At 37.9% G+C, this 19,483-nt stretch overlaps 1 protein-coding gene and 2 non-coding genes across 3 annotated transcripts; 2 read left to right on the top strand and 1 right to left on the bottom strand.

The window, feature by feature from the left end:
* Positions 1–14,337: 14,337 nt before the first annotated feature.
* On the bottom strand, positions 14,338–16,658 carry LOC114391667. Its single transcript, XM_028352644.1, has 4 exons — positions 15,586–16,658; positions 15,185–15,481; positions 14,800–14,973; positions 14,338–14,367 (listed from the first exon to the last, which is right to left on the bottom strand). The coding sequence occupies exons 2-4, from the start codon at positions 15,443–15,445 to the stop codon at positions 14,338–14,340; spliced, it is 465 nt and encodes a 154-aa protein (XP_028208445.1). The 5' UTR covers positions 15,446–15,481; positions 15,586–16,658.
* Positions 16,538–16,694, top strand: LOC114394342. The gene has a single exon (XR_003662742.1). It is a non-coding gene; the product is annotated as a U1 spliceosomal RNA (small nuclear RNA).
* A 939-nt stretch (positions 16,695–17,633) lies between these two features.
* LOC114394320 lies at positions 17,634–17,829 on the top strand. Its single transcript, XR_003662724.1, has one exon. It is a non-coding gene; the product is annotated as a U2 spliceosomal RNA (small nuclear RNA).
* Positions 17,830–19,483: the final 1,654 nt, after the last annotated feature.

Raw genomic sequence — 19,483 nt, forward strand, 5'->3', positions numbered from 1 at the left:
TGCACTCTCTCCCAACTACGAATCTCCTGTCTACGAGGCTGAAGAGGAGGAGGATGATGAAATCCCGGAGGAACTTGCTCGGTTATTGGAATATGAAAAGAAAACCATTCAGCCTCATGAGGAGTTAGTAGAGGTGATTAACTTGGGAACCGAGGAAGATAAGAAGGAAGTCAAGATTGGGGCATCGCTTGAGGCAACTGTCAAACGAAAGGTGATTGAATTACTCAAAGAATATGCCGATGTGTTCGCATGGTCGTACCAGGATATGCCCGGCTTGGATCCCCGTATTGTGGAGCACCGTTTGCCTTTGAAGCCCGAATGCCCACCGGTCAAGCAGAAATTGAGAAGAACTCGCCCTGACATGGCTCTCAAGATCAAAGAGGAAGTACAGAAGCAGATCGATGCAGGTTTTCTTGTCACATCAGAGTATCCTCAATGGTTAGCCAACATAGTGCCTGTTCCAAAGAGGGACGGCAAGGTCAGGATGTGCGTTGACTACCGAGATTTGAACAAGGCTAGTCCGAAAGATGACTTTCCTCTACCTCACATCGATGTATTGGTTGACAGCGCTGCAAAGTCCAAGGTCTTCTCCTTCATGGACGGTTTCTCTGGGTACAATCAGATCAAGATGGCAGTCGAAGATAGAGAAAAGACATCTTTCATCACGCCTTGGGGCACCTTTTGTTACAGGGTAATGCCCTTTGGGTTGATAAATGCAGGTGCCACTTACCAAAGAGGCATGACCACTCTCTTTCATGACATGATGCACAAAGAGATAGAAGTGTACGTGGATGATATGATTGTCAAGTCAGGCACTGAAGAAGAACATGTCGAGTACTTGCTGAAGATGTTTCAACGGCTGAGAAAGTACCAACTTCGACTGAATCCCAACAAATGTACCTTTGGTGTTAGATCTGGAAAACTCTTAGGTTTCATTGTCAGTCAGAAAGGTATTGAAGTAGATCCTGACAAGGTCAGGGCCATTAGAGAAATGCCGGTTCCACAAACAGAGAAACAAGTGAGAGGTTTTCTTGGGCGTCTAAATTACATTTCTCGTTTCATCTCGCACATGACAGCCACGTGCGGACCTATATTCAAGTTGCTTCGAAAAGATCAAGGGGTTGTTTGGACCGAAGATTGTCAAAAGGCTTTTGATAGTATCAAGAATTATCTGCTAGAACCTCCAATTCTTATACCTCCAGTTGAAGGAAGGCCTCTGATTATGTACTTGACTGTGTTAGAAGATTCTATGGGCTGTGTGCTCGGACAACAGGATGAGACCGGAAGGAAAGAACATGCCATCTACTACTTGAGCAAGAAGTTTACCGATTGTGAGTCCAGGTACTCCCTACTTGAGAAAACTTGTTGTGCACTAGCCTGGGCTGCCAAGCGTCTTCGTCACTACATGATTAACCACACCACCTGGCTAATATCCAAAATGGACCCGATCAAGTATATCTTTGAGAAACCCGCTCTGACAGGAAGAATTGCTCGTTGGCAGATGTTGTTATCCGAGTATGATATCGAATACCGCACCCGGAAAGCAATTAAGGGAAGTGTTCTTGCTGATCATTTGGCTCACCAACCAATTGAGGACTATCAACCCATCAAGTTTGACTTTCCTGATGAAGAGATTATGCACTTGAAGATGAAGGATTGTGATGAACCATTGCTTGGAGAAGGTCCAGATCCCGAGTCTAGATGGGGTTTGATTTTTGATGGAGCCGTGAATGTCTTTGGCAATGGAATTGGGGCAGTTATTATCACTCCTGAAGGTAATCATCTCCCTTTCGCTGCAAGGTTACAGTTTGATTGCACCAACAATGTGGCAGAGTATGAAGCATGTATCCTGGGCATTGAAAAAGCCATTGACTTGAAAATCAAGAACCTTGACATTTACGGGGATTCAGCTCTCGTAATCAACCAAATCAAAGGAGAATGGGAAACTCGCCACCCCGGCTTGATTCCATACAAAGATTATGCGAAGCATTTGCTAACCTTCTTCAACAAAGTGGAGCTTCACCACATCCCTCGTGATGAGAACCAGATGGCAGATGCGTTAGCAACTTTATCCTCCATGTACGAAGTGAGTCACCGGAACAATTTGCCAACAATCAGAATTCAGCGCCTCGAGAGGCCCGCCCACGTGTTTGCAGTCGAAGAGGTTGTTGATGATAAGCCCTGGTTCCATGATATCAAGTGTTTCCTTCAAAGCCAGGAATATCCACCCGAAGTATCCAACAAAGACAGGAGAACTTTGAGAAGATTGTCTGGTAATTTCTTCCTAAATGGGGATGTTTTGTACAAAAGAAACTTTGACATGGTACTACTCAGGTGTGTAGATAAGCAAGAAGCAGAATTTTTGATGCATGAGATACATGAAGGCTCCTTTGGTACTCACTCCAATGGACATGCAATGGCAAGGAAGTTGTTGAGAGCAGGTTACTACTGGATGTCGATGGAGACAGATTGTTGCAAACACGCAAGGAAATGCCACAAATGCCAGATTTATGCTGACAGAATTCATGTACCACCAACTACACTTAATGTTCTTTCTTCTCCGTGGCCCTTCTCTATGTGGGGCATCGATATGATTGGTAGAATCGAACCGAAGGCTTCAAACGGGCATCGTTTCATTCTAGTGGCTATTGATTACTTCACCAAGTGGGTTGAAGCAGCATCTTATGCAAATGTGACTAAGCAAGTTGTGGTCCGCTTTATCAAGAATCAGATCATCTGCCGTTATGGTGTGCCCAACAGAATCATTACAGATAATGGAACGAACTTGAATAACAAGATGATGAAAGATTTGTGTGAAGAGTTCAAGATTGAGCATCACAATTCTTCTCCTTACAGACCTCAGATGAATGGCGCAGTTGAGGCTGCAAACAAGAATATCAAGAAGATAGTGCAAAAGATGGTGGTCACATACAAAGACTGGCATGAGATGTTACCGTATGCTTTGCATGGGTATCGCACTTCAGTGCGTACTTCAACAGGGGCAACCCCCTTCTCTTTGGTGTATGGTATGGAAGCAGTACTCCCTGTGGAGGTTGAGATTCCATCAATGAGAGTTCTAATGGAGGCCCAGTTATCAGAAGCTGAATGGTGCCAAAGCAGATATGATCAGTTGAATCTAATTGAAGAAAAACGCATGAAGGCCTTGTGCCACGGACAACTTTATCAACAGAGGATGAAGCAGGCTTTCGACAAGAAGGTTCGTCCTCGTGTGTTTCAAGAAGGAGATCTTGTTCTCAAGAAGGTTTTATCTTTCCAACCCGACTCTAGGGGCAAGTGGACGCCTAATTACGAAGGCCCATATGTCGTCAAGAGAACTTTCTCTGGTGGTGCACTGACTCTTACGACTATGGATGGGGATGAGCTCCCTCGTCCCGTGAATGTGGATGCAGTCAAGAAATACTTTGTCTAAAAATAAAAGAACAGCTCGGTAAGTCGAAAACCCGAAAGGGCGGCTTAGGCAAAAATGAGCGTCTCGGTGGGTCGAAAACCCGAAAGGGCGACCCAGGCAAAAGTTAGAGACATCAAACAGAAAAATAATTAGCCTGATAGGTCGAAAACCCGAAAGGGCGATCTATGCAAAATTTAAGGACCAAAAGACAAAGTAACTGCATCGAGATGATCTTTGTTCATTTGAGGCACAATGGAATGTCAAGGAGACCCTGAATCTGAAGCATCCAAACAGTGGGATTCAAGGTTGTTAGAGGGAACAACGGTTATTGTGTTCAATGAACCTTCGATTTATATTTACCATTTTCCAAACTTTGTAAGATCAGTGGAGCCATGCCATTGGCAGGTCACCACTCTTTCAAATAAATTTGAGCCTGTTGCCTTTCATTTGGAATTCTCATTTATTCAGCTTATAAAACCTTTCCTTTTTTTTTTATGGTAGCATTTGAAACAAAATATTTCTCAAAATCATAAATTTTCTTTCATATCTTTTTTTGAGAAGCACAAACAACAAAACACTTTTTCTTTGAACTCGTGAATAGATGAAGGGTGTGTCAACAGCTATCCTGAGAATGGATAAACCTTGCAGGTTGCACGTGGTCAATTGCTTTTTTTTTCAAAAAAAAAAAAAAAAAAAAAAATAATAATAATAATAATAATAATAATAAGCATGACCACAGAAGCACTAGCTCTTCTACCATGTTTTTTGGATTGGCACGTTCTCCCAAGAAATGTTTATTCCCCATCGGTTGCTGCATACGCCGGGCTTTACTCCGTCACTATTTTGATACACCCTGGTGGCATCATCCCCATTGAAGATTGCCGAGTGTTTGTGATGCGACGTCGGGTCACTTTCCATCTTACCTGTCCAATCTTGTTCCATCAAATTTATCATTCACATAATCATACAAGTTAATCCTCCATACAGTCATACAAGTCGGGTCGTTATTCAGGCATTCATACGTTCATGCGTATACACATTCATGCATGTACAATAAAGACAATATCATGCGTACATGGCTGCATTAACCATCATGAGTCTTGCTTCAATCATCTTTTCATTTCAATCAATCATGAATAATTTGTAATCTTCTATTTCCCCAAGTGTCATCCCCAATGGGTCTGATCCAAAGGTGTCACCCTCTCTCCGCCAAGTGGCAATTTCTTTAATGAACAGCTTGTGCATCATTTGCCTCTGTTTCATGTCATCAGTTGATTAGTTCAGCAATAACCTGAACAGTTGACATTTATCTTTGCTTCTTGTCAGTTGATTAGTTCAGCAATAACCTGAACAGTTGATATTTATCTTTGTTTTTGGTCAGATTGATTAGTTCGGCAATAACCCGAGCAGTTGACATCTATCTTTGTTTCTTATCAGTTGACTAGTTCGGCAATAACCCGAGCAGTTGACATCTATCTTTGTTTCTTATCAGTTAATTAGTTCGGCAATAACCCGAGCAGTTGACATTTATCTTTGTTCTTATCAGTTAATTAGTTCGGCAATAACCCGAGCAGTTGACATTTATCTTTGTTTTTTGTCAGTTGACTAGTTCGGCAATAACCCGAACAGTTGACATTTATCTTTGTTTCTTATCAGTTGATTAGTTCGGCAATAACCCGGACAGTTGATATTTATCTTTGTTTTTTGTCAGTTGACTAGTTCGGCAATAACCTGAACAGTTGACATTTATCTTTGTTTCTTGTCAGTTGATTAGTTCAGCAATAACCTGAACAGTTGACATTTATCTTTGTTTCTTGTCAGTTGATCAGTTCGGCAATAACCCGGACAGTTGATATTTATCTTTGTTCCTTGTCAGTTGATCAGTTCGGCAATAACCCGGACAGTTGATATTTATCTTTGTTCCTCATCAGTTGGCTAGTTCGGCAATAACCCGGACAGTTGATATTTATCTTTGTTTTTTTGTCAGATTGGCTAGTTCGACAATAACCCGGACAGTTGATATTTATCTTTGTTTTTTGTCAGATTGGCTAGTTCGGCAATAACCCGAACAGTTAACATTTATCTTCAATTCTGGTCAGTTGGCTAGTTCGGCAATAACCCGAACATCTGACATTTATCTTTGTTCCTTTGTCGTCAGTGGCAGTTCGTCGTCAACCCGAACAGCTGACATTTACCCCCAGTAAAACCATGTGACCCCCAGTCGGACCCCTTTTCTTTAACAAAATCGGGTACCATTTGGTTTTGTTATTCCCAGTCGAGCCATTTACCTCGTCTTGCATTCATACTTGTATCGCAAGCATTCGCAACATTACGTGCATAACAGTGCATTCATAGCATTTTGTAGTTGAAATTGGTCAAAAATGGTGTACTCTGTATTTAAATCTCTTCGACCCGTCGCTTTAAAAGTTTCACTTTTAAATCTCCGTAACGAAGAGACTTAAATAGGGGCATCTGTCATACCCCATTTTTGACCCGTTTTTATTTCTTTTTTCTCGTCTTTTAAGCCGGAAATTTCTATCATTTCAGATGAAATTTCGGCAGGGAGGTATTTTAAAATACCTCATTTTTGTTTTGAAGACGCCCCTTTTTTATTATTATTATTTATTTATTTACCTCTTTTTATTGTTTTTTTTATTTTTAGTTATTATTTTCTTCTTTTCTTTTCCTTTTATTAAGTGTTTTTTTTTTTTTTTTTATTTCCGTTTTTTTTATTATTAATATCTTTATTAGTATCTTCTTTTCGTTTTTTTATTTATTTTTTTTTATTATTATTATTATTATTATTTTATTTTTTATTTTATTTTTTTTATTTTGCTGTTTTATATTTTGTTTTTTCTTTCTTTCTTTCTTTCTTTTCCTTTCTTTTTCCTTTTCCTTTCCTTTTTTCTTTTTTCTTTTCGGTTTTCTCGGTCCAGGCCCAGAGGGGCTCTTCGTTTTTTTTACCCTAATTATGACCTTTAAATGCGGCATTAATTACTGTGCATGTCAGAGAGAGAGGGCAGAGGTGAATACGAACAGTCGGAATACCAACAGCCAAGCCACCACTAACCATCGGCCTAGCCACCGCTCAACACCACCCTCCCCCTCCGTGAACCACTAGCCACCACCAGCCACCACTCAGCAACACCCTCCTCCTCCGTGAACCACCAACAAAAACAAAAAAAAACCAAAATCATCTTGCTCATAAAATCAAAACATTAGAACAGAAATCCCTGCAAACACAGTAACCCACTCACTCATGCGGCCTAAAGCCTACACCAACCACCACTAGCGGCCAAGCCCACACCAAACACCACCAACCACAAGCACCGCGTCAAACACCCACACCCACACAACCACAAGCACCGCGTCAAACACCCACACCCACACAACCACAAGCACTGCGTCAAACACCCACACCCACACAACCACAAGCACTGCGTCAAACACCCACACCCACAACCCAAGCTGTAACCGTTTTCACTCTGAAGCTTAAACGATAACATAAGGACAAAGGTAGTTCACCTTTTTTTCTAAGATTCAAGGCTAGATCTAGGCTTTATCAATGTTGGTTTTCAAAAAATAACGGTGGATTTGAGAACTAGGAGAAAAAAGGAATTCAAAACATGTAGTTTTTTTAAAAAAAGAGGAGACTCTGTTTCCGACGCGGCGGCGCCGCCACCCATGGCCGGCCAGCCACTGCGCCGGTAAACAACTTCCGGCGGTGTGTGCTAGAGAGAGAAGAGAGAAAAAGGGAAGAGAGAAAAGAGAAGAGAGAGAAAAGCTTTTTAAAAATGGGAAAAAAACCGGCCCCGAGCCCTTATATAGAGGCCGGACCGGTTCGGTTTTTTTTTTTCCTTGGACCAAACCGGTCCGGTTCTCCTTTTTTGGCCCGCTGGACTCACCTCTGGCCCATTTTTTTTTTTTTTTTTTTCTTTTCTCTTTTTCTTCTTTTCCGATTCCTACTCTCACCCCCCTTTTTCCTTACTGCACCCTTTTCTTTTTCTTTTTTTACGCACCATATTTATTTTATGTCTTGCATTTTTATTTTTACGCATCATATTTAATTTTATGCCTTGCATTTTTATTTTCTTTATTTATTTTCCAGCATCATGTTTAATTGTTTGTCTTGCATTTTATTTTCCAGCCACATATTTATTTTTGTCTTGCACTTATATTTTCTTTATTTTATGTACCCTATTTATTTTTGCCTTGCATTTTATTTTTATGTCTCGCATTCTTTTTAGCATCATATTTATTTTCTGTATTGCATTTTTATTTTCGTTTTATTTTATTTTCAGCATCATACTTATTTTATGTCTTGCTTTTTTATTTTTATTATTTTATTTTGTTTATTTTTTATTCTATGCATCATATTTACTTTATGTCTTGCATTATTTTATTTTTTAGCATCATGTTTATTTTATGTCTTGCATTTTTATTTTCATTTTTTTTATTTATTTCCAGCATTATATTTATTTTTATGTCTTGCATTTCATTTTCTTTATTTATTTTATGCACCATATGTATTTATTGTTTTGTATTTCATGCATTTTATTATTTCTTCCAGCATATTTATTTTAATGCATTTGCAATTTTTATTTATTATTGCCAATTAGAATGTATCTAGGTCCAATGTAAAAAAAAAAAAAAAAAAAAAAAAAAAATGAGAATCTGCACCGACACTCACATTTATTTTTATGTTTTCCGCCGAGGACGATCATGTGATTTGAACCGTATCCGAGGAAAAGGGACCCTCACTTGATCCAACGTCATTTTAAGGGATCCGGCGCGTTTAGACTTATCTCCGCATAATTAAAAAAAAAAAAAAAAAAAAAAAACAAAAACTTTCCATAATCAAAATTTCAAAGAAAAGGGTCAATCTTTTCTTTCTTTCTTAATCAAATCTTTAATCAATCTTTAATCAATCAAAACATTTTTTCTAATTTAAAATCAATCGAACTCACTTCTTTTATTTCTTCTATGCCTTTTCGGCCTCTTACCTTGCCTAAACTCTTCTTTTTTCGAACTTTAAAATCAATCAAAAACCAATCACTTGACTTTCTACTCCGAACTACATGATTTTGATCCCATTCGGGTATGTAGGCAAAAGACTTTGTCTTCCCAAATCAAATAAAAATAAACAAAAACTTTTTTCTTCTCCTTTCTTTTGAACCCACCTCTTTAATCTTTCCACACTTGAGCATTTATTTCCAAACAAATAATTAATTTAGCATAAAGATAAAATAAGCAAGAGGTTCCTATAGAGTACTATAGACGTTTAGGGTGCTAGTACCTTCCCTTTGCGTAACCAACCCCCGGACCTTTGATCTCTCAAAAATAGGGTTTTTCGAGCTTTCTCCCTTTTCTTCGGAAAAATAAAAGATCGGTGGTGATCTTAAAAATGCGAGTCAATGCTAATCAATAGCTTGATATCCAAAAATCACCGCGACAAGGCTGAGTACCCTAGGTATAAATAGTTATGTTAAGTCAGCTGCCTCCTTTTGGCCTCATTTTCGTTTTTCCCCTTCTCCTCTCAAAACCCTTTCTTTTTCCCGCAGCCCACCAAACCAGTCTTACAAAAACGACGATCTCGAACCCGTTCACCGTTGGATCGTCGTGAAATTTGAGTATCATGTTAGCAACACAATTCCGAGCATTCTCACCGTTGGGAATTTGGATATTATGTCGGAACTGAGAGAAACACCCTTCGCATTGTAGCCTTTTTCTTTCCCGCAGAAACCCAGAGCTGTCTTGGTAAAACTACGATCCCGGTTTCGTTAACCGTTGGATTATTGTGAAATTTGGATATGTTGTTCGAAATGCAATTCCGCACGCTTCCACCGTTGGGATTTGCGAGATAATATTCGTGGAGGGAGAAAAAGGAATCGCATGAAGACAGTATAAGTGGAGGTTTCAATCTCTTCTCCGTCTCTCTGACGTTTGGGAATTCTATCGGAGCAGTCGGAGGAATAATTGAAAGAATTTCCGGGAACCGCTAGAGATGTTGCTATCGCTGGCTGAAGACACGTGAGCCCGCTTAGAGGTAAGGGATGAGTTATTCACAGTTGGGGATTAGTGAGAACATGTGTAAGGATCCTTAGAGGATTAAATTGAGATTTTATTTTGGGATGTTTGTTAAATTGCAATTTTTCCTTTATGATTATAAATAAAATATTGATGTCCTGATGAAAATTGCTTGATAAATTGTGCTCTTGATATTTGTATATTTGGACCTATGATTTGGATATAATTGTGTAATATTATTTGAGGGATTTTAGTCCTCATGTTGTGATAGTCTTTTATATAAATTGTTATATTGAGGATATGAAATGATAATTCAAATTGTGAGTATGTGATGAATTGTAGAATAACATGTTGCTTTGAGATTATAATATTGTTATTGAGATTGAGTATAAGTGTAAAGTTGAACATGTGTTAATTTGTGAGATACGTGTAAACATGTGATGGTGGATTGTCACACTATGAGAAGTGAAATTGTGAATGAGTTCTAGTTGTGGATAAGTGTGTAGTTAACACTTGATGTGAAATTACTTGTGTTGTAAGCTATGAATTGTACAATAACCCGATCAATGTTATCTTGAGAAAAGCGTTGATGCGCAGTGTTAAAGAGAAAATGTAGGTTTCCTATTTAGGAGCCAATGTTAAATCATAGTGCGATTGTGTTGAACGTGTTTAAAACACGAGTGTAAGGTCGTGGGTATTGTATAATTCATGAGCAGTGTCTGCATGCAAAAAATTATTTTAGGGGTTGGACCTGAATCAGGAGGGAGAGGCCCTGACGGACTCTTCCGAGTGTAGGCCTTGGGGGTCACCGGGTTTGAGTGCTCCTTTAAGCCTAAGCTGATCTCATATGGTTGGAGCATTCTCGCAAAACATCGTGACCCTGACTGGTCTCCCTATGATCTTACTTAGTGAGAGTGACCTGACAAACCCATTGTGTGGTGTGTCTTGTTATGTACTCCTAAGCGCCCCAGGGTGGTTTTTCACTGACATGGTACCACATTGCATATAGGATTGAGTCTTAGCATAACTATTGCATATGCTTGCTAATTGATGTGTTATTATATCTTGATCGAAGTGTGGGATTCTTGTGTAATGTGATTGATAATTGAAAAGTGAATTTTGAATGATGAAGTGGTGAAGTTACGTGAGTTATGTTTAAGCAAGTGGTATCTCATTTATATAATATGTATATTTAATTGTCTTGTTTCTCTATTAGCTAGGAATGTGATAACTCATTCCCTGTGTGTTGTTGTGTTTGGATCCTGTGATGATCTTGAACTTGTGTTCGGGGGAGCAGATGAATAGGTGGATGACTATGAAGAACCTCATGCTAGAGGACACGGGAACACCACGCTCTGATAGGATGTGACATTAGGATATAGGTTCTATATTAATTGTATGAGACTTATATGATTTTCTTTGAGTCGAGATGACTTTATTATTTATTTGGACAAGTTTGAATATGATGTAGAAGAAAGTGAATGTGAGCCTTTTATCCATTTGAAAAGCTTGTATTTAAAAATGTTTTAAAAATACTTTTAATTAATAATTGAATTTTTATTCCTTTATTAATATATATGTGAGGGGTAGAGGGTGTCACAGAGGCTTCTTGGGAAGGACTTTCCTGATGAAAGAATAGTGCAAAAAATCCTGGTCACTATACCCGAGAAGTATGAATCGAAGATATCAGCATTGGAGGAGTCTAAAGACCTGTCAACCATCACCTTGGGAGAACTCATAAATGCTCTACAAGCCCAGGAGCAGAGAAGAATGATGAGACAAGAGGAGGTGGTACAAGGTGCGTTTCATACGAAAGCACAAAATTCAAGAGGTGGCAAAGACAAGAAGAACAACAAATGGAGGAACAAAAAACCAGAAGGCTCCAACAAGCAGCAAGGTGAGACCTTTCCTCCTTGTCCGCATTGCAAAAAGACAAATCATCCTGAAAGAAAATGTTGGTGGAGGCCAGATGTCAAGTGCAGAAAGTGTGGCAATATGGGACATGTAGAGCGAATATGAAAGTCCAAATCAGAGGAAGCAAAGGTGGTTGTGGAGGAACGAGAAGATAACTCTTTGTCACAACATGCTTTGCCACAAGCAATAGTTCCAGTGATTTATGGTTAATAGACAGCGGTTGCACAAACCATATGACCAATGACCTGAACCTCTTTAAAAAACTTGACAAAACCATTGTTTCCAAAGTAAAAATTGGAAATGGTGATTTCATCTCAGTCAAGGGAAAAGGGACTGTTGCTATTGAAAGCTTGACAGGTTTGAAATATATCTCTGATGTCTTATATGTGCCTGACATTGATCAAAATCTACTTAGTGTTGCTCAGCTTGTAGAGAAAGGCTTCAAAGTTATATTTGAAGAAAATTGGTGCTTGATCAAAGATGCAAAAGGAAAAGACGTATTCAGGGTGAAAATGAGGGCTAAAAGCTATGCTTTAAATCTAATGGAGGAGAAGCAAATAGCTTTTTCAAGCATGACCACCAATGTTGAACTATGGCACAAAAGGCTCAGACACTTCCATCTTGCTGGACTTTTATACATGCAAAAACATGCCTTGGTGAAAGGTGTGTCAATGCTTGAAGACAAGTTAGCCGATTGCGTGGCTTGCCAATATGGTAAGCTAGTCAGAAAACCATTTCCTCAATTAACTTGGAGAGCAACTCAAAAGCTGCAATTAGTTCACACAGATGTTGGGGGACCTCAGAGAGTATCATCTTTAAATGGTAATAAATATTATATTACATTTATTGATGATTATACTAGATTTTGTTGGATTTATTTCTTTAAATCCAAGACTGAGGTTGCTAATATTTTCTGGAAATTTAAAGCATTGGTGGAGAATTAAAGTGATTACAGGCTGCAAATAATAAGGTCTGACAACGGGAAGGAATACATAAATGATGTTTTTGATAAATTTTGTGAAGAAGTTGGCATTGACCACCAACTCATCGTACCTTACACCCCACAACAAAATGGTGTGAGTGAGAGAAAAAAATAGAAATATCATGGAGATGACAAGGTGTATGTTGCATGAAAAGGAGTTACCAAAGGAGCTATGGGCGGAGGCTGCAAACACTGCAGTATTTTTGCTGAATAGACTACCTACAAGAGTTCTGCACAAAAAAACTCCATTTGAAGGCTGGTTTGGTTACAAACCAGATTTACAAAATCTAAAAATCTTTGGTTGTGTTTGTTTCTCTTATGTTCCACAGGTTAAAAGGGACAAACTTGATGAAAAGGCAGAACCCGGAGTTTTCATTGGATACAGCAACACCTCCAAAGCTTACAAAATTTTCCAACCTCAAAATGGGAAAATTCTTGTGAGTAGAGATGTCAAATTTATGGAAGATCAACAATGGAGTTGGGATGAGCCAATAAGGAAGCAGCTGCCAGAAATCGCACAGCTCCTTGATGATGATGTAGATGACATTCCTGTCAGAGGTACAAAATCTTTATCTGAGATTTATCAAAAGAGTAATGTAGCTATCCTAGAACCTGCAGAATTTAAAGAAGCTGAAAAGGATGACAAGTGGATAAATACTATGAAGGAAGAGTTGAAAATGATTGAAAAAAATGACACGTGGGAGCTAGTGGACAGACCTCAACACAAACAACCTATAGGGGTAAAATGGGTTTATAGAACCAAACTTAATCCAGATGGTTCTGTAAATAAATACAAGGCCAGGTTGGTGGTGAAAGGCTATGCTCAGGTGTTTGGAGTGGATTTTTCATAAACCTTTGCTCCAGTTGCACGTCTTGATACAATTAGAATGCTACTTGCCTTGACTGCACATAAAAGGTGGAAAGTTTATCATTTAGATGTAAAATCTACCTTTCTAAACGGTTACTTGCAGGAGGAGATTTATGTAGAGCAACCTAAGGGGTTTCAAATCAAAGGAGAGGAGCAAAAAGTTTACAAGTTGAAAAAGGCATTATATGGTCTTAAACAAGCTCCTAGGGCCTGGTACAGCAGGATAGATGATCATCTTCAGGATCTTGGATTTGTCAAAAGTCCAAGTGAGGTTGCATTATATGTGAAATTGGTAGATGCAAATTTAATCATTATTGCTATCTATGTTGATGATTTACTTGTGACAGGAAGTGATGAGAAACTCATAAAGGAGTTTAAAGCTGAAATGTTTAAAGCATTTGAAATGACAGATCTTGGCTTGATGAGTTTCTTTTTGGGAATGGAGGTGAAACAAGATCATGATGGAATCCTCATTCACCAAAAGAAGTACGCAAGGGAAATACTCAAGAAGTTTCATATGGAAGACTGCAAAAGCACTACATCTCCAATGAACCAAAAGGAGAAATTTAGCTAGGATGATGGAGCTGATAAAGTTGACGAAATGCATTACAGAAGCTTGATTGGTTGCTTAATATATCTTACTGCAACCAGACCTGACATTTTGTTTGCAGTAAGTATACTTTCAAGGTTCATGCATTGTGCTAGTGAAGTTCATCTTCAAGCTGCCAAACGAGTTATTAGATATGTTAAAGGCACTTTAGACTATGGTATAATGTACTCTCATTCTCATAATTTTAAGCTCCATGGATATTCTGATAGTGACTGGGCAGGTTGTATTGATGACATGAGAATCACCTCTGGTTATTGTTTTTCCTTTGGTTCTGGAGTCTTTTCTTGGTGTTCTAAAAAGCAAGAAGTTGTAGCTTAATCAACTGGAGAAGCAGAGTATATAGCTGTTGTTGCTGCAGTGAATCAAGCTCTTTGGATCAGGAAAATTATGACAGATTTGCATATGAAACAAGAAGAAAGCACACAGATTTTTGTGGACAACCAGGCTGCAATCTCAATTGCTAATGATCCAGTGTTTCATGGCAAAACTAAGCACTTCAAGATAAAGTTTTTTCTTCTAAGAGAAGTTCAAAGGGAAGGAGAAGTGAAGTTACTGTACTGCAAAACAAAGAATCAAAGTGCTGACATTCTGACCAAGGCACTTCCAAAAGCCAAATTTGAATACTTGAGACAAAAGCTTGGAGTTTGCAGTTCCAAAGTCAAGGAGGAGTGTTAAGATGTGACTGTTGAAACTGTCTAACAAACTATAGTAGATAAGATTCTTTTGCTATTTTTTAGGAAAAATAAAAGTTATGTTGACTGATAGGATAAAACAGTTTTGATCCTATTCTCTAGGCATGATCTGTTAGTGGTGTTATCTTTTTGATAGCAGTTACTATCTTTTCCATGTTTTTAAATACGTTGTTTCATATAAGAATAAAACATGCCTTTGCAGTCTCAATTTCTTTCTTTACGCTCCCTTTCATTCTTTAATATTTTTGCTTGCTGTTATTAACAAAAAAACAACACAAAGAAATGAAGGATATATACCTGATGAGGTACTCGTACCCAAGATGAATCTTGATATTCAAGTCTTTTGGAATTTGAACCAGAACTAGCAAGAGAATTACTAGCAGTGGACAGCACTGAATTATACTCTTCCTCCATTCTCTGTAATAATATGCCCTTTGACAATCCCTCCATTTTCCTCCTCAAAATCTCCACCTGTAAATTTTAATAAAATCTATGAGAAGAAAACACCAAAATAACAACAAAAGACAACTGGAGAATAACAAAATGCTCTATGGCATGGTTGGACAAAATACGTAGCAGATAAATGTAGAAGAATACCGGGATGTTTTTTTTATTTTATGGAGTTAACCAAAACTCAATACATGTTTTGAGGGCAAATCATTAAGGTTTCTTTCTTACTTACATTTAGTTTTCCACTTGCAACAACGTTATCATCAGCTATGCTACTTCTTTTAATTGACAAGCTTATGTTTTCCATCTCTTGAAACTCCCTCAAATAAATCTCATCTGATGACCCTCCAATCTGCTCCAGTCGCCTCTGTAGAACAGAAACCTGCTTGTCAAAATTTCTGTTCTTCCTGGCCCCTAAATCCTTGACTTTCGACCTCCTGTGCAATCTCTGAAGTTTCAGTGTCAACTCATGAATCTCCTCATCCAAAACCATATCAACATTCTTTCCTTCACAAATCTTGATTCTTCCCTGCATTCCGCATCGCAAGTTAAAGATCAGAAGGTCCAAATCATAAGAAAAGACAACTAAAAGCCAAACCACTGAAAACTATAGTTATGATGCACAAAACTCACATTTCATTCAACAGAAGGCTTCAGCTTCAACAAATGTTGCTATCACAGTGTGTTGTTATGTTTGACAACTAACAAAATAGATTTAAGTGATTAACTGAAATCTGCATCATTTCCTTCAATGCGGAACCTGACTAATTCAATATTTTGTCAGTATTTTAATGTAATGTAATTCCTCAATAGGGTAAACTTTGTAGTAAGCTTCCTGGATGGTAGAAATAATCCCAAGAATAAATACCAGCTTTATGCATGAAATCAAAATGGACCCGCACTGTCCAATTCAAGAACCTTGCATCACATTGTAGTTAAGAAATTGGACACATGATTCCCACATAACACCTGGTTCAAGGGAACAGTTATTTTAACAAGAGAATCAATTGAATTCATGTAGTTCATACCTAACTGCTGGCGAAATAACTCATTCCTAATTAACTTACACAGGAAACAAAAGCCTGTGAAATAGATGCTATCATTTGAACTTGTTGCAGCTTCATTTTGGTTTGGCTTGACTGATTCATAGATGCTAAAATCAATGTAGAAAAACTTACATATTACAATGTTCAGCAAGAAGGTTTGCTACCTTTTTCATAGCATTTTTGGCTTTTAAAGGTACAATCCAAAAACTGAAAGAACAACATCACCTGCTGTGTAATCTTGTACCATTAAAAACAAAGAAGACACAAGAGCATATATGAAGAGAGTTCTACATGCCAAAGCAGTAGCCAACCCCTCTCAAGCCACCATTGTTTGTTTTCAGTTATGGTTCTGCAACAAGATTCAGCACAACACATGTTGATAATGACTCAAGTTTGGAAGGAGCATATTGCAACTTGAGAGTAGAGACCATGGATTAATTAGAAAGCCAAATCCCTCAGAGCTAGCCCCACATCGAAAATATGAGTCAAAGTGGTCTGACGAATGAGTTATAAAAGTGAAGTGTATGGCACTGAGTAACGTACTTACCTGGGCGGGATCAATGATCAAGAAGGTCTATGGCCTAGGGAAGTGACTTCCATTGCACTTTGGAGGGGTGCTTTCCTAAGGTCTGCCCAAGTGGCAGAGCCTACGTCATAATTTGTGGTAGTGGGAGCCTGCGTTCGTGCGGCTCCCTATCAATGCAACTTACAAGTTTTGTTTTTATATTTAGATTTCTAAAACTTTCGTAATTTGATTAGTTCTGGTAAAGTGGCGCTAGGCTACAGGAAAAGCTACTCTTACACTAATTTGGTCTGCTATTTGTTAGTTTTTCATTCTCCTATGTGAAAGAAGATTGTAGTAATTTAAAGAAACCAATCAAATGTAAACAGATTAGTCATAATGATAGGTCAAAATACTAAGAGGAAGGAGATTGAATAAATAAAAGATATCAGCCAATATAAATTAATTTAAATGAAATGTGTGTATTATTTAATAAAATATCAGCAAAACTCTCATGATGAAGTTGACACCAGTTTTAAATTTTTCTATGGACCCATGCACGAGGGTCAATATATATCCATAACTTATGAAAACTCTTTTCTTTTTCTTCCTTCTAATAGGCAATGAAAACTGAGAAAATTGTGTTGTTTTCATTGTCTTTTCTTTCGTCAACCTTAGTGTTATTTAGCAACAAGATGGGCCCAGGTGCCGGGCTGACATTTTTCAGAAATAACTACCATGAATTTTAATTCACAACCTGTGTAAAAATTCATATCTGAACACTAAGAAATACATACAACAGATCTTGTTCTTCTATTAGTAAAATTTTAAATAACCCTCTTCCACGCAGGAATCAGTCCTATCAGTTCTAATAATCCATGATGATTAGCAAAGTCAGAAGAATCAACATAGTACGTAATAGTAACATATCCAAGTAAAATATCAACGGGAAGATTATAATGTGTTTGAACTTTCATTAGTCTCAGGTTTGAACTTTTATGTTGCTGATCTAAATTTTTAACCATGTTGCTCTTGGCTAGGATGTTGGGATGAATTAGTCCCACATTTGTCAGAACTTTGTCAGGCAGCTGAAGCTCCCAGTATAAAATTTGAATACTTACATTGTACAAAGCATACCTTTCTCGGCCTTTTGGCTAAGATCAAGTGTAGTATCTGTTCTTATCAGTTTAATATCTGATATGTGGACCATTGGTTCACACGGTATTAAATTTATTTTTTGAGGGAGAGGGTCTATTACAGTAGCTTGCTATTGAGGCTGTCAAGTGTCGCTCTTGTTTTGCACTACTACAAGGGCCTGGCACGTCCCACCCAAGGATAGTTCAATTATTTACAAAAGAAGGGAAGCAAAAGGGAAAACCATAGAATTCTCAAGGGCCTGGCACGTCCCACCCAAGATTAATATACAGAATAGGTCTCATAAATCTATCAAGAACTTATAAAGATTAGTAATATATATAAAATCATCAAGGCATGCATCTATAATAAATTGTACATTAGTTGAAAAAACTAACCCAAGAAACAAAGAAAAACAATAACATTATGAAGAAAAAATAAGAGAAGAGAGGACAAAGAAAACACACCCGCAGTTTTGACAGAGCAGAGCTAAACCGCCACTTCGAAGCTGCCATCCGTTAATGAAGGTTGTTGTCTTCGACTTGCAGTGAAAGCAGAAGAGAATGCTGTCATTGCCTTTGTAAGAAGAAGAACCAACACCAGCCATTGAACTCGCAGCAAGACAAACCACCCTCAAAGAATTACTGTGAGAGAGAAATAGTTCCTAATAATTCTTTCAGAGTGGACTGAGACAGCTAAAGTGCATGTTTCACATTGATGCACCAACTAAGCTAGGTCAAGCAAAAATTAAAATGAAAAAGAAAAAGAATGAATTGCAAACTTCAAATGAAAGCTAGGTGAAGCAAGGTTGTTTGACTTTGGTGCACCAACTAAGCTAGGTCAAGCAAGGTTTTTCATGAGAAACTTCAAATTCAGGCAGAGGGGGCAACTCCATGACATTTGATGAAAATCTTTTAACGAAGTCACTATATTTACAGAAATATATAACATGTATACTTAAGTGTTTTGGAGCATACAAAAATGAAATTAAGACATTCATATTTTAATTGAAAGATAATAACCATTAAAGGAGCAACGCTGTTCAACCCAACCAAAACAATTACAGCAGTAAAACAAAATTCATGTCCACATGCTATGTAATTACAGCTTTGTACATTGGATGGTTCTAAGTTTCAAAAAGTAAGCTGCCCATTTTTTATGTAATGTTGTGATCGCCTCCGAGTCTAGTGCCGAGCCATCACCGAACCACTACACATTGTCAAATACAAACAATTAATGAAAATGAGTCTAAATGAGCCTACATATGGCGATTTGCCGTCAATGTTTTTGGAGTACATTATTTACCACAGTCTAATCACTCTTCAACTCCACGCCAATTATGTTCCACATCTCATGCATCACATAATACCCACACTCATAGCCTCTGTGTTGAACGTGAGTCTACATGAAGAACAAATTAACTATTGAATGTAGGGCTGAACATGATTAATAACATTTCAAGTTTCAAACATTGTATGTAGTTCGACTAACCTTTAGTTCAAGCCACTGGGGTCCAATTTTAGGAACTTTGCCATCAGCAGTCGTGTTTAATTTCTTGTATGCACTACATTGGAAGATTAACATGATGTTAATATAATGTTCACAATCGCAGCGTCCAACTTTAAAATAAGTTAAACGACTAAAAATATAATACTTAACTTGTTAATTGCAGTTTTGATATGAACATCAGGCCTTCTACGCACTGAACAAAACCAGACCACGACATTGTCTTTAGGGCACAACACAACCATTTGCCAATGGGCACTGCAATTTGCACACCATTTATTTATTAGTAGGACAAAAAGAGTTACAACATTGCCAAAATGAATTTTACTTACTCATTCAAATA

The sequence above is a fragment of the Glycine soja genome, chromosome 17 (genome assembly GCF_004193775.1).
Source record: "Glycine soja cultivar W05 chromosome 17, ASM419377v2, whole genome shotgun sequence".
Taxonomy (NCBI): Eukaryota; Viridiplantae; Streptophyta; class Magnoliopsida; order Fabales; family Fabaceae; genus Glycine; species Glycine soja.

What these genes read in the sequence shown, in the direction of transcription:
- LOC114391667 (XM_028352644.1), bottom strand. Translation starts at nt 15,445, where the DNA reads ATGGTTTTGGATGAGGAGATTCATGAGTTGACACTGAAACTTCAGAGA. An exon ending in TTGCAAGTGGAAAACTAAAT is followed by an intron (nt 14,974 to 15,184) that starts GTAAGTAAGAAA and finishes TAAAATTTACAG; the next exon opens with GTGGAGATTTTGAGGAGGAA. An exon ending in GGGTACGAGTACCTCATCAG is followed by an intron (nt 14,368 to 14,799) that starts GTATATATCCTT and finishes TTTGTTTTGCAG; the next exon opens with TACAGTAACTTCACTTCTCC.